The 16115-nt window shown below is 48.9% G+C and overlaps 1 protein-coding gene across 1 annotated transcript in view; it reads left to right on the top strand.

Moving 5' to 3' along the window:
- The first annotated feature begins 3827 nt into the window (after positions 1–3827).
- The window catches only part of LOC133340381 (secretagogin-like), a 30034-nt gene continuing 17746 nt past the window's right edge, over positions 3828–16115 (top strand). Inside the window, exons 1-2 of the mRNA XM_061548527.1 lie at positions 3828–4151; positions 9135–9205. Of these exons, the coding sequence (XP_061404511.1) occupies positions 4079–4151; positions 9135–9205 (144 nt within the window). The 5' untranslated portion in view covers positions 3828–4078. The remainder of the gene's footprint in view (positions 4152–9134; positions 9206–16115) is intronic.

The raw sequence follows: 16115 nt of genomic DNA, 5'->3' as shown, positions 1-16115 counted from the left end.
AAAGAATCATTATATTTTTTTTAACACAAATTTTTCTAGAAATATATTTTCATTAGAAAAATAATGTATCTCCAGCTGCTTGGTGGGGCGGTGCCCCAACGCCCCTAGTGGGCGAACCGCGCCCGGATATCGGCTTCATGAGACGAAGTTTCCATTCGAATTTATCTCAGAATATTTAAACCCTGAGTGTCAAAAAGCGGCTCACGGAAGCAGATATCACAGAGTTACCTCTGAGATCCATTCAATTAACCTGGTCCACACACAGTAGAGGACAACACTTTCCCATTCACTCTACAATATGACTCATGCTTGCCACATGACGTTTAACCCGATTTTTAATTTGTGATTTAACCGAATTAAGCACAGAAGACTTCTTTTTGTAGTGGTCGGTCCTTCCTTTACTGTTATAACAATTTCATGTTGTAACGCGATGCACAGTATTCGCTCACTCACATAGAAAACGACTCCGAGGCGCAAGGAACTACAGACAAGGCAGGAACGCAATGAGCTGGTGCCAACAACTGCCCAAGCTCTGCGATCCTCTATGTATTAAGGTGTTATCGGCCAATTAATTATTCTTTAAATGGAGGAAGAAATCGGAGCACCCGGAGAAAACCAATGCGTGCGAAGGGGAAACATTATCCCGTATTGACGATACAGGTGAAGTACACATTTTCGCTCTACTGCATTCTCCTGGAAAGCCAAAGTATGACACATCAACGCCCACTGGAGGGGAGTTTCACAACATTTGTGCGTTCCAGCAACCCGTGCCTCCACATTGACGGATTACATGCCACTTGCGTAGCCACTTGCGTAGCCACCACCGCCCGGCAGGGACAGACGCATCCTTGGAAAAAGACTTACATCAAGAGGAACACATAGATCAGACAACATCCGCAATATAGAGCCAACAAATTGACTGAAAAGTGGGCTCAGGCAGGGCACGTCGCTATTAGGGATGATGGCCGGTGGTCAAGACAAACAACACGGGGGCAGCCAAAGTAAAGCCAAACACGCTCCGTGAAAACTTCCGCTGCTGGGATGCAGTGATGAAATCAGCTCGTGCGTAGTTATGGGATGCATCGTTACATCGCATGCATGACCATGAGAGATGGTGAAGGATTTGGGAAGCCTTCATCCAGCAGTTGATTGGTCGTTGCTGCTGATGATATATACATTATATAACATGGTACCAAGCCACGTCCAAGTGTCACATCGGAAAAGAAAAATCAACTCGCTTGAGTGCTTCGCAGCAACGGACCAATGCCAACACATGCTCCAATTAGTGCTTACACTTACGAGTAAGAGATATTATTCGTGGTGGAAATCCCTTATTCCGATGTACATGGTCAATCTGTTTATTAATCCACTGTTGGATTTGGGTCTCCACACGGCGCGCAATTCGTTGGGGATTTTTTTTACCACCATTCACTATTCGGATCCGTGCAGGTTAGTGCCCGTGGGGAGCATCGGCGTTGGAACATAGAAGTGCATTTACAACAAATCAATTTGCTGCACTCTTCTCGGCTGTCTACAACGTAGTCCGCAGCCCATAACACAGGTTAGTACTGTCGCAGCCTATAACACTTGTTAGAACTCGCCAGACAGACGCCTATCTGAGATTTAGAGATCTGAACAAAATCGTGCACATTCAGGACGATTTGGTCATATGCTGTATGATTTATATCTAAAAAAAATGTTTAACGGATGATGTTTTTAGAGTATATATATTCTTTCGAACAAAACACCATGACAATGTGATGAATGGACGATAGATAATAATTGGTGATTTATTCAGTAATGTCGTGCTACTAATAACATCCAATGCATTTTCATTATTATCACTGCTCTATTGTCATCGTCTGCCCTTGCAATTTATGGAGCCGTACGGAGTGACATGACATGGGGGGCAGGAGGATGAGCTATATGTAATGAGATATTGAATGATGCGAAAATCGCATTTAATTTGCAGCGGGGCAAACACACACACTCACACACACACGTGCTGTAAATCAATAGAGCAGGGAATAGAAAAAAATGCGGCTGTTATCACCTGCCCATGCAAGTGTGCTCCGTGCTCAATTGGAAGGTTGCGAGTTCAAATCCGAGGTCGATTAAAATCAGTACCACTTTGTGGGAGGCCTACAGCGATATATTTTTTAGATGGATTTAATTGTTACTGCCATGGAAATACGGTTATGACAAAATCACCCCGAATGGGCCCAATCTCGAAGCTAAGCACATTTAGCCTGCAGTGCTTGGATGGACTACACTTGTGCATAACACCGGGTGTATTTAAAGCTGTAGAACAGCGCAGCAATACATTGCTGTACTTTAGTTATTAGCACCAGCATCTATGCTCCCCGCATTCACTAACCCACACTAACCCACACTCACCGGCTTATCGTGAATAATGGCCAACAATGGTTTCCTCACGTCTGGCGTGAGGAGGCCCTCATCCAGCAATGCCATGGACGTGGGGATACGGCAGTTCCACCACCGACAACAGACGTGAGCGAGACACCTTTGACCTCACTGACTACACGCACAAGCACAACATCCCTCTGTGCAGCAGCCCTCACGTCTAAGCGCTAATTGGAGCGTGTGTTGACATCGGCTGCTGCTGGGCGCTAATACGGGCTGCGCTCGCTCTCGAGTTAACGCTTCTTTTTCCCCAAGGGGCATTTCTTGGTGGAATGTACACAGACACGATATATCCACTGGTGGATGTAGACATCCTTAAGCCGTCGCCATATCTCACTGTCCCGTGATGGAACAGTCCATCGAGCTCTTGCAAATCGGCGTATGTCATCGTTCCACGGTGGGCGTCCTGCCTGACGTGTTCTCTCCTTTGGCTTGCCACTCCGTCGTTTCTCTTACCACAGGCCATCATCCCTCATATGGTGTCCTGCCCAAGCCCAATATGTCACCTTTAACCTGCGTATTTTTCCTAATGTATATGTCGCTTTCGTTGTATCTAAAGTCTAAATGGCAAACATGATTTCCCCATGTCTGGAAGGCTCAACCAGTCCCAGGGGGGGGGGGGGGCCTCTCCCTCTCTCTGACGTTATCGCCGCTCAGGTAGCCCCGCCCACTGCTCAGGAAACCCCGCCCACTGCTCAGGTAGCCCCGCCCACTGCTCAGGTAGCCCCGCCCACTGCTCAGGTAGCCCCGCCCACTGCCCAGGTAGCCCCGCCCACTGCTCAGGTAGCACCGCCCACTGATCAGGTAACACCGCCCACTGCTCAGGTAGCCCCGCCCACTGCTCAGGTAGCCCCGCCCACTGCTCAGGTAGCCCCGCCCACTCTTTATCGAACACTGCCCCGTGCCCGCTTCTTGAGTCGAGCATGCCGCCAAAAGATTTGTAAACCCGGAGAGAAAATTCCAACTTTCACGGTAGCTTCATGGGGCACACCTGCAGAGCCATTCAGTAACCACAAGAACTGTCCCGGCTAAACCAGGACATTCCGTAACTTCATTATTTGGCGTTGTAAAATTAGCACGCATCTTGTCCGTCCCTAAAAATTACAACAGCACCCGCCACCTCTGGTGACCTCTTCCAAATGGCAATGAATGGCTAAGCACGACCCTATACCCATTCCTGCATTCGGGGAGAAGATTATCCCTCGTTAATAATACAGTAGGGCCCGCACTGCAACGCATATAGCTCAATGAGATGTGGGTGGGAATGATCGCGTGGCGAGGGAGCCGAGGGTGGTGGTTGGGGGGGGGTCGTTGTGATGAGGGCCTTTCACTCCTTACCCCCACCATAATCCCAAAAGTCCCCCCCCCACCCGCTCTCCATCTCCTAGCTGAGAACCCCAGCTTTTGTGCGACACATGCGCAGATGTGCCGCTGATCTCTCAAGTGGGCTCTGCGCTACAGGCACTACAAGCTCAGTGTGCGTGTGTGTCTCTCCACATATATATAAGACGTGCTGAGGTGTGCTCGCAGTTCCAGAGAAGGTCACCATCGCTAACTACCACTACACATCCATCAAGTGACTCATCTACCAGGTGTACCCAGCAAAGGCACCTGCAGGTGATCTCCTCTCTCTCTGCGCCACTATCACGGAGGAATGGCGAATTTTGACTTCGGAGACATCAGTGCGCAAAAATTCCTCGAGATTTGGAATCGCTTTGACGCCGACAGTGAGTGTTGATTGGGCTCAAAGCCCATCCATCCATACACGAACATGTGCACGCACCCACATTGTTTTTCGCTTCACCATTCGTGGGAGTAGTGGCGCTGGTGGTGTGAATGTATGTGATGGTTTGGGTGGTACCTGTTGTGAGAACGTAAGTTCCACTTTATTGCGCGGTTATCAGACTTAATGTGCCGATTTTATACTTCAACGTCGCCTACATATTCTCGGAGTTGTTTTACGGCGTTGATGGAGGACCGTTGTCTGAAATGTTGACTCGTATGCGCGTTAAATAGTGACGGACAATTCCGGTTTCGTAATTGGCGAACGCGCGCGCGTGTGGCATTGTTAGCCGGGCTTTATACGATATACAAGCGCACAAGCGCTGACCTGTGGAAGCAAAAGGGTTGGTGGAACAGGCTGATTTGTGAAATCCCCCCCCCCCAAAAAAAATTTGGCTGGGCTAAGGTGCTCGGGAAGGTGCAGTAGTAGGCTTTGTGCAGACCTTTGAGTGTTATACCCTCGCATGCGTGTGTTTTCTTCGGGTATTCCATTCAACCCTACACGCAAGACACTCGGCGCAAAGAAATTGGCCAAACATCCCCATGCAGGGAGAAAAACTATTTCGAGACTGAGTAATGCGTTTCTGTATAAGTGCATTACATTTTGATTGTCGCTGTATTATTTGGAATAATACAATGTAGGCTAACGGTCAGACATGAAATGGGCATCTCTAAAGGTGTCCAATTATATTTAGCTATATTAATTATTAATTGCTGTTTACAAGTAGAGACACGCGTTGCCATACCTCTCCGTATCCATGGCGGTGGTTGACTGCTCACACCACTCGGTGTGTGTGTGTGGTAATTGACCATACTTTACCACGCTGATAAATACACTTCATTAATCCAGCAGTCGATTCGCTGGAACGGCGAGTGGATTTTGTCATTGTTGTAGTTGTTAATTTTTTGTTACGTTACCGCAAATTAATATACGCTTATTAGAAAACCGAACATCATAAGCAAGTGACGTGGAATTGTTAAGAAACTTAAAACCATCGCCTATTGTCAATAGGCGATGGTTTTAAGTTATTAAGCGCGAGTCTTTTTTCAATAGGCTATTGAAGAAAGACTCGCGCTTAGGAAATTATTCTAGCATCGTTCCGTCCTTAAAGGGCGGCAAGCAGGAACAATAACGCGTGAAAAAACATTGTGAACACACATTGGCAGAGGCCACTTGTTTGAGTTGAAACGGCGATAACTGCTCTCGAAAAATGCAGCAGTCATTGCATACAACCTGCGCGTTTGCGCCGTAAATCCGCGTTTGCATCCCGAATTGCGCAATTGTGGTCACGCCACTGCGTAGTGTTTTATTCATTCGGGGAGTCGGGAGGGGAGCAGTGGCGCAGTGGTTATCTCACCTCGCTCGGACCAGGGGCCAATCGGGTTGTGATCCCGGCCACGGCCAAGGGCCAACACGCCAGCGGCGAGTGGTATCTGAACCGAATCTCCAGCCAGTCCCCACCCCACCCCCGCGCCGACACTCGCCAACCTTCACTGACCAGCGTGGTGAAGTATGGTCAAGCAACTCCCATTGACCGACACCGCGTGGGGTGAGGCCTTCATCCAGCAGTGGATTGACACACGGATGAGATTTATTATTATTGTTTAAGTACGACCGCTTGGATAAGCCTTCATCCAGCAGTTGATAGAACATTACAGATGACTATGATAATTATTACGTGCCATTGACGTCCGCCTCATCAAATGCATCTATTCGTGTGAAATATGTATGTACGATGTTGAATTAAACCCTGGTTTTAAGGTGAAAATCCCTTTATCTTAAGAAAAGCGGTGAACACAATTACTCAGTTCTGACAACTCGACCACTGGTGATGTACAGTGTATACCGAGCGTCCAGGGACGGGCATCTGGCAGGGTAAGCGCCACCACCACCGCCACCATCGCACCTGGGCAGGGACATTCCGTAGATTGGCTGACGGGAATTGATCCTTATGGCGGTAGCATGGGATACCGCATAATACAACATGGCCGAGGCAATTAAATACTTTATTTTTGGGACACAATTTTTTCCAGGGATGTACTTAGCTCCGCGACTGGGGTACCAATCAATCCGAAATCGGCGCCACACTCTACGATGTTTAAACGCAGCGAGGACGATTGCGCTGAAACCCTGAACGCGTGTACGCACCGTAGTAGTGGTGCATCGTGTACAGCTCGTCGAGATGAGTCGATTGCCGCATCGCCGACCATCAACAGACTAACAGTGACTGCATCACGGACATTGTGCGAGAGCCGGGGTACTCTGGTACCCCGGGGTACCGCCATGAGGTTCAATTGTTCAATTTAGACCGACCAAGGTCGGGAAAATGCTCTGCTTACGCTCTGGCGCACCTCCGATCAGCACGGTTGGTTATGCACGGTGCGAAATAAGTTATACATACATACACTACACAGCGAGTCGTGTAGCGAAGTTCATATTAAAGTCCGTGGCATGGGTGGCGTGGTTTTGTTGTGGTTGTGGTTAATTAGCGTCTGTAGCACTTTCGAAATTGACTGCGAGCCTCGGGCATTGTCAGTGAATGCCGAACGATCATAAACGTATCCTAATCCGAGCATCTGGGATCAACACTGAATCCTCATAATCATAGGGGTGACTTAGTGTGGCTATATGAGGCGCGGTAATTATTATGTAACTCCTAAGAATCACAAGGGAGCATTGTTTTCGCTCAGGATGTTTCAGATATTAACAATGAATCCTAATAATTCTACAAAATGTATGATACTGCATTGGCAGTAGTGCACAAAGCAAAAATAACACAAACTCAACATATTCGTCAATCACACTACCTTAAAGGAAACACATATATATGTAATAGGCGCCTATTAATCAGGCAATGCCCCTTTTTCATAGCACACAAAGCATTATGTATTTGTCATTTTATGGTACTGTTGTTGACAAATGCGTAATTTTTTTCTAATGATCTTAGAGTTGCATAAGTGTGGCTCTCGGAGCCTTGGTCATTCACAAACCTAGGGAAGCCATGGTCTAAAAAGCGGACACCTAAGTTCGAGCCCAGGCTAACATCAGTGGCAAGTAATATCTAAGCCCCCCCCACCACGCCTGCCTACATAATCATAGTCTCAAGGGTACTGTTGTTATAAAGTGATGACCACGTATACCATGCACACGTGGAGGAGTGGTGGCGCAGTGTTTGACACACTGCGCTACAAACCGAAGCGGGCACACCATTCAAACCCTGGCCAAATCTGAACTGACTTTGCCCACCGCCATCTCCCACCACAACGTTCACCAAACGGCACAGACCAACATGGTCAAGTATGGTCAAAACGAATGCGGCTCCTTGACCGACACAGTGTGGGGAGCCCCTCATCGAGCAAAGAACTGTACTGTACATTATTAACTTAATGCGGAATTACAATCGTAGCTGCTGTGCATTGTTGTGACCACTCCGCGTCCGCGCATGCCGTTGACCTGACCACAGACGATAGATATTCATGAACACGAAACATTGAGATCGTTTACACAAGTAGACGGCGGCGGGCATAACAGGGTGGCGTTCACATGAAGCCGGATCCCGCGTGTGCCACCCTGCGCAGCTTTACTGACACGTGCCCGTGCACGATCATGTCACCCACGTGTGGGGATCGATTCTCGCGTTCCGATACCGATTTGTTGAGGAATGACGTGAGATTAATAATTGCGATGAAGACGATAACATTTTACTGTAATTGCAGCTCTGCCGTATATATTACCAGGGCTTAATTTCTCACTCTATTTATTGCAGTATGCTGATCGTGGCCACAGTCACAGTGAGATGTGTACTGGATGTGCTGCGCCGCATGTGTGAATTGCTTCTATTAAATATGCAGTATTACACATGCAACGATTCACATAATCAGAATATTTATTTATCCTGGAGGAATTCGATGAGCTATTAAGCTATTTTTTTTACAGAAGTCCAGTAGGGGCGGGTAAGAACGTTATAACAACAAACAATACAAAAGCACGATAGTAGTGCGAAGTACAAGAAAGGTAAACAAATCGCCCAAACACATACAGGCAAAGTTCATTGAGGTATTCACTTCAGAAGCGACTTGGCCCCAAATGATAGCTCAACAAGGTGGTTTATCATTTGGACATTTATAGCAGCAAAATAATCTCAATGCATGTTTCTAAACGTGGAGGGAAAAACCCGAGGACCCGGAGAAAAAAATCAACGTGACCACGAGGAGAACATGCAAACTGCAAATGTACAGGCGTCAGGGTCGGGATCGAACCCACACCCTCCTGCATACCATGCGAGAAAGATAACGGCACCCCACCGTGGCGCACCTTAAACAAATAAAGAAAGTATATACGTTCTGATTGCATCAAGTTTGGAAAAGGCAGTAAAACAATAGCAACAACAGTCCCAGACCATACCAAGACAACCCACAGGCCCCCGCTCTCTGCACCTTCCCCTCACCTTCCCATCACAAACAGATATGTGATTGCTATGATTGTGATCACGGTTCGAGTAAAGTTTTTATTCGCTTTGGTCTCGTTTTCACCGTTTTGTTCACTCCATTAACTAGCATGTGACATTAGCATGCACGGCCCACGTCTGGGTGTTTTTTTTTTTACCATGCTTTCACCACGCTTGGGTGAAGGCCAGGACCAGTTCAGATATCACTCGCTCCTGATGTTAGCCATGGCTATGTGCACAATGCGGTGAGGTGCAGTGTGCTTAACATTGTGTCACCACTACTAATCATAAGGTATTAAGATTAACACCACCACTGTGGGGTTTTAAAGCAAAGATTATCTTATCCTCTCGGGAGACAGCTGTTGTTCATCTGATCCTTCCAAAAAAGTTTCACTTGTTTTTCCAATATCAATTACTCTTGCGCCAAGAAACGGAATCGATTGTTCATATGTTAAACTATAAATGTCGCTGTCTTCCCAGACAATGGCTATATTGAAGGCAAGGAGCTTGATGACTTCTTCAGACATCTTGTCAAGACATTCGGAGCAGAGGTATGAGCAAGATAAGGAAACACAATGTGGATTTATATAGCATCTAAATGCGACCACATTTTAAGATTCTGTACAGAAACAGTGGGCATATGTTTCATATATATGGAGAGAGGCAATCCGTTATGTGCAGCTGGACAATGAAGATCTTGAGCTTGGACTTGGACAGCATGGATTGCTCAGAGAAGGGAGTTGCAGGTATTTTAAACGAAACTGTTTTTTTTTATTTAATCAGGTAAGGCCCACTGAGCTATATAGCTTTTTCTCAGGAGCAACCTTGCCACAAATGATAGCTCAACGAAGTGGCTCATCATATGGAAATGTATATCAGCCAAATACGCGAAACGTATTTTTATTCTAAATGTGGAGGGGAAAACCGGAGGACCTGGAGAAAAATTGACGCGACCATGAAATAACATGCAAACTCCAAATATACAGGTGTTAGGGTCAGCATCGAATCCACCACCTCCTGCATGCCAAGCAAGGTAGTTAACATCTCACCACCGGCCAGGAGAGGAGTATAAGCACCATCCCACCGATTGAAGCTTGACTGAGGGCCTCGACAGAAACCTTTGGCTGCTGGAGAGTTGTGTGGAGGGGAGTGGAGTAAAATGCAAGTCGAGAGGTAGACAGGCATGAGTCCACGGTGGATCTTGAAGACTGAGTGCGATCTTGAAACTGATCCGGAATTGGATTGGGAGTCGAGAGCAATTGGAAGCAGTCCAGGATGACCGTCACTCAGAACCTGGGTGTCAATATTGCTGTAATTGCATTACATTGCACCTCATTAAAACAATTAATATAGTTAATTATGTCAATAATTTTTTACAATTTCTCCAGGCTTCATCTCATGTCAACTACATGGAACGATTTTTTTTGTGTACTTAACTTTAACTACTTAACTTTTTTACATATTTGCTGTAACAAAGTTACAGAAAATATCTCAGGTCTGCCTTAGTCTACATTTATGAGGCTCAAGTAACCTTCACCAACCTTCATCAACCAATACTAACCAGCGTGGTGAAATATGCTCAAATAGCACTGCATGGCTGACAGTATGGAGAGTATCTCATCCAGCAGTGGAAGGACAAAGGACTGTGATCTACTTTTATGGGGAAAACTATTTAAAGCATGGAAAATCTTGCAGCTGAATGATTAAATCTGTTGCATGATGTTTAATCGTCCACTTGAGTGACATTGATTGACCTGTGCTTTAGCATGTCCCCACTTAAATACCTTAGGAGATCAAACTTTACAGGCTCATATTACACTAAACGAAACAAAACACAGTCGAGCCAGTAATATTTTATTTGGAAACTTTTCTGATATTGAACCGTGTAAGAAATAATGATTGCTTTTCTTGGAATAGGGAGTTTTTCACAATTTTGGATAGTGCAGAACGGGACAGGATGTTTCACACTAATCAGAGTTCCACAGTGACAATCCGAGCCAGCGTCACAGCCAAATCATTGTCAGTTTAACAACAACAAAAACATTACAGGACGTGTTGACATTTGGGGAGGGATGTCATAAAATTTGATGCTGTTTTGATAAAGTATTAAAATATATTGCTAAAAAGTCGAGTAAGTAAAAACAAATCGGCTGAAAGGAAAAAAGTGGGCTTGGGCAGAATATAAGACAGGCCCTCAATCACCCCTTATCGCACATCTCCAAGGCAACACCTCCGGTGCCAGCGTAAACCCCGGGCCGAACCCGTCTGCAACAGATTCTCCCGTTAATGAGGTGGAGGTTTGCTCGTGCGAACTTACTACATCATCCCCCCCCCACGAATAAAAACGCAGCTGTCCCAGCTGTAATTATATATAACCTGGGTGCAGGCAACATGACAACCCCTAACACAACTCTATTGTGACTAGTGACCGACCCATAACTACAAGAAAATCATAAGCAGTGACCATGAACAATAACAAGAACAAGGGAATGGAGAATTCACGAAAAACGATGCGTCGTGAACGAGTATGTGCAGCAGGCCTGTCTCCAAGTGTGAGTGGTCCGCTGAGGGAGTCTGCAACGCTCCGTCCATGGTCCTTAGGTCCTCCGGCCCTGTAGGCGGTACAGAACATTCCTCCTCATGACCTGTTACTTTAGGCGTGGCGGTCGGCGCACCAGGTGCATTAGACACCAGCCGGCAGGGATGTAGGGATGAATCGACCGGACCGGACGGAACATATGTTTTTAATTGCACAGGATGCACAAACCAGTGCCGCCGGCCCAATCGGATACGCACACAATGTGGCCGCCGAACCTCAATGACCTCGACGGGTCCGTGCCAGGGATGATACAGTTTCGAGGACGTGCCCACAGGCACCTGGGGGCAATGTAGCCAAGCCTTGTCCCCCACTTGCCAGGGTATTCCTGGCCCTTTTTGACCCCTTAGCCGCTCGTTACAGGCCTGTTTGCGGGCCGAGTTGCCCCTAGTGGCTTCGCGGCCCAACCGCAGCTGCTCCAGCGTTTTCAACATGGAGTCAGGCACTGCTGAAACTTTTCGCGGGGGGCTCAATCCCAACTGAACTTGCTCAGGGGGTTCGGGCTCCCTCCCATACATCAAATAAAACAGTGAGAACCCCGTCGAGGCATGGGGAGTGCGAGTCTGTAAGCCGCAAGGACCCCTGGGATGTGCAGATCCCAATCCGACTGTCCCTCAGTCACTTTCTGGCATAGCATAGCGGTGAGGGTTCTATGCAACTGCTCAACCATCCCGTCAGTTTGCGGATAATATGGTGAGGTGCGTATTTTTTGCATGCCCAAGGACTCGCACACCTCCTGGAGCAATTTCAAGGAGAAATTCCTACCCTGACCAACTCCATTAACTGCTGAAAGGTGGCCGGTGCTGAATTCAATCCCATTGGAAGGCAATTGAAGTGATAAAGGCCTTGGGGCGTACGAAAAACGGTTTTTGGTTTCGACTTGTCGTCGAGGGGCAATTGCCAAAATCCAGACAATAAATTGAGTGTCGAAAAGAATTTCGCCCCCGACAATGCATCGAGCGAGTCGTCCATATGAGGCAGGGGGTATGCATCTGCCATAGATATCTTATTTCATTTGCGAAAATCAACGCAAAATCTAAACTTTCCATCACGCTGCTTTACTAGGACAATGGGCGCTCCCCACGGGCTGTTCGACAGAGCAATAATATCTGCTGCCAGCATCTCGTCAACAGCCAGACACACCTGTTTCTTCTCAGCGGGGCTGAGTCAATGTGAATTAATCCGAATTGGGGATGCATCACCCGTGTTAATGTGATGATGGAGGAGAGAAGTGCGCCCAATATAAAATTTGCCAGTGCTAAAAACATCTGAAAAATCGTTCAAAAGCCGGCGTAGCTGAGCTCGCTGCACTACCATAAGTGCAGGGTTCTCAGAGCACAGGGATTCCAACCACGCAGAATTCAGCTCATCAGCTTCACCGACGTTTCCTGCAACCAATTGAGCTGGCCCCGCATCATCAAGACAACGGGCTGCTGAAGCGTGTGCAAGGACCATACCCGCTTTAATCACAACCGGCGCGTGTCCCGCATTTAACACTTGCAGAAACAGTGTCTGCATGGTGGACACAACCGTCATAACCCCCACTAACAAAGGGGACCACGAGACAACATTAGACGGGGTTATTAGGATCCCCTCCTCCGGTCCGGGTCAAGGCAACTCTCTGCGCAACCGCAGTGGCACGAGCATTTGAACGCACAGGTACTTTAACGGTTTGGCTAGACATCGCGTGAACGACGGTGTTCTGCAACGGCCATCGACCGGGGGAATGTAGGAACTGCAACCGCTGCCCTGATGGTAATTCAATGCATCCCTGGTCGATTAGGATTTTCAAGGGCATCCTCCTCAGAAAATCGGTGCCCAACAAACAGAGCAAGGCCAACGTACGTGACACCAAAATTGAACCTCCAAAAGGATCTCCCCAATTTGAACAGTGGCCGATATTTGCCCCAGAATACCCATGCTCCCCCCGTTAGCCGCAACACAAGCCTTCTCCACAGGGGCAAGAGGATCGGATGACAAAGGCAATGTGTGGAACACAGCCTCAGAAACCATAGTCGCAACGGCCCCCGTGTCAACCAACAACCGAACTCGAATCCCCTGAATCAGCCCCTCAATTATTGAAGAACCTGCCACGGCGCACACAACACGATGAGCCAACGTGTCCCACCGATTGGCGCCACGTGGCCACACATGAACGAACGTGCACCCCGTGTACAATTCGCGACGGGATGAGATGTTACAGACTGAGGCCGCACGCGACCTATGGGACAAGGATGGCCGTGTGTCTGACTCGCCTGTACGTCGCGGGAAGAGGAGTCGGAGCCGTAGGATGGATGCGGCAGGAACCCTCTGGTCCTGCAGCGGCAGTCGATGGCGATGTGTCCCGCACAGCCGCATTTGTAGCAGGTACAGTAGGGGCACCCGGCTGGTTGGCGCAGCCTGGGGCGCCATTCCCGCACTTGCGGGCGCTGTGCAGCACCCCTCTCCTCCAACCCCCGGTCAAAGGAGGCACCCCCGAGTGCGTCCGCATCCGGCCCCAATGCGCTGACCGCCACCGCCGGATAGTCGTTGAGGTCGAGGTGTGTCTGGATGCCGCGGGCCACTTGCAGGGAGGTAAGGTTGTCATACTCCGTCACCACGAGGGTGACCCCCAACTCCCGAGCCACGGAGAGAAGTCGCTCCAAGGTGAGAGAGTCCAGCGCTTGGCTGTCAATTTTCGGAAAAGCCGCGTGCCCCCAAAGTGAGGAGAGCTCTGCAAAACGCCAACGGCATCTCGTTTTTGCCCCTTCGTCGCAGGCGGAATCTTCCATGCACATTAGACGGGGGGTCGTAGATAGCGGACATCTCGGTGTAGGCACATGTGAGGGTCGCTCTATCCGCCTCAGGGATGGTGAAGAAGGCGGCAAGCGAGTCGTCGTCGAGGGCCATGGGAAGAGCTCGGAGCGCTTTGCTAGGTGTCCATCCCACCGAGATGTAGGCAGCCTCGAACCAACGAAGAAAGGCCGTCCAATCGCCCTCCAGCTATGAACTAGCATACCGGCTGCAGTCGTCGAAGACTGGAGGCGTCCTCCAGCTTGAGGCGGAAGCTGCTGCTGCGGTGTGGGCCAATCACGTAAAATAGAGGACGCGCAGAGCCTAGTTGTAGCCTCCGAAATGGCGATGCCTTGGACCCGACAGTGGCGGGAAGCGCGCCCTGGAAGACCGGTGGTCGACATGGCCATCATCTGCTCAAACAGGTGAGTGGCGGCCGAAGGTTCGTTGGCACTTCTAACACCAAATGTAGTGTCTTCTAAAATTACTGTCGGACACGTTGTTACAAGTCACCTGCTTACACTTTATTACCCTATTCTTGCTTTAGTTGTAGGCACTCCTGTCTCTGTCTATACAGTCACTTTTGTTAACCAACTTCTCCCATCAACTTTACACCTCGCTGACCTGCCTGTGGCAGCTCTTCCTCTTAGCAGCTCTGCACACACAGCTCCGCACACAGACGGCAGCCCACACAGGGCTTGCACACAGCTGCGCTCACACAGAGGCTTGCACCCAGCTTCACTCACACAGAGGCTTCGCTCACACAGAGGATTCGCTCACACAGAGCTTGCACACAGTTGCTCTCCCTCAGACCCACTCACTCGTCCGATTCGGGCAGGTGGCTCAACCATCACCCGCCCGGCGACTCATGAGGGTTGAGGTCCGTTCCTGGCTTGAGCAGCAGTGGCGAGATGTCTTCACCTTGGTCCCAGCAACCCGAACTCCCGCTCTTCTCTCACGCACCCCCTTATATCCTTCTCCCAATTATCCAGCTCCTCCCTTGTGTCTCTTTAGGGCCAGACAGGTTGGCGCCTGTCAGGCCATCATTCACCCCTTATCGTACGTCTCCAAGGCGACACCTCCAGTGCCAGTGTACAACCCCGGGCCTACCCCATCTGCAACAGATTCTCCCGTTAATGAGGGGGAGGTTTGCTCGTGCGACCTTACGTTGCACACGTGCACCTGCCTGCCATCGGTTACCCTCGGTCAGCAGTGCGCACCGCGTATTTTACCACACCACACATATAATGAGGTAAATGGAGTCACTATGGCGGTTAGCGCTAGCTACTGTCACAAGAGTGGAACTGTGCATCTTGAGACTCTCTCTGGCACCAGAGTGGGTATGCCATGGGAGCGGGCCCTAGGGGACATGTTTCTGGTGACGGTCAGAGTGAGGGCAAGTAATAACGTGACAGTCTGGATGAACGCAAGAGGGCACGTGACCGGGACAGGGTAGTGAGGGTGCCCAAAGGGTGGCTTGAGGGATATGTGGTGCTCGGCGGAGCGAGGCCACACTCGGGAGCATCAAAGGGAGGTCCCGAGAACAATCGTGGCTGTCTTCTGGAATCAACACGCCGCGCTACGTCTCTTCGGTCTTCGGTCATTACACGCGGCTTCGAGGGTCAGGCAGTGCATTACTGACTGACCCAGTTATGTAGTTACCTCGTTGTGGTCTGAGTTACTCGTGGTAGTCACCACCTATGTCGTTATCCCGTACGTTTATGCAGTTACCCTGTCGGGGTGTTAGAATAAACGTGTTGCCTCCCAGTTTTGAAGCTTTCGTGACTGCAAGGATTCATATTCTTAGGTTTTTTCGGTAAAGTCACGTAGGTAAAACATTAAAATTAATGAAAGTAAAATAAAATAAAAATCACGACGTTTCGGAGGCAACACAAGTCTCCGTCATCAGGTGGGACCGTCACAGCCAGATTTGCTGCATCAAGTGAGGCAATGATTCAAGATGTAATCCCTTAAATGCAAGTTGAGGGGGGAGGAGGGGGGGAGCTCATCAGAATGTGGTAGCCAATGAATGGAACGTATCGGGAGGGAGGGGGGCGGGGCCACGTCGTGTACCACGTCGTCCATCCTTTTGG

Source organism: Lethenteron reissneri, chromosome 9 (genome assembly GCF_015708825.2).
Source record: "Lethenteron reissneri isolate LAM-NWPU_2019-01 chromosome 9, ASM1570882v1, whole genome shotgun sequence".
NCBI lineage: Eukaryota > Metazoa > Chordata > Hyperoartia > Petromyzontiformes > Petromyzontidae > Lethenteron > Lethenteron reissneri.
Note: the sequence above shows the minus strand (reverse complement) of the source record. Positions and strands in the feature narration are given on the sequence as shown.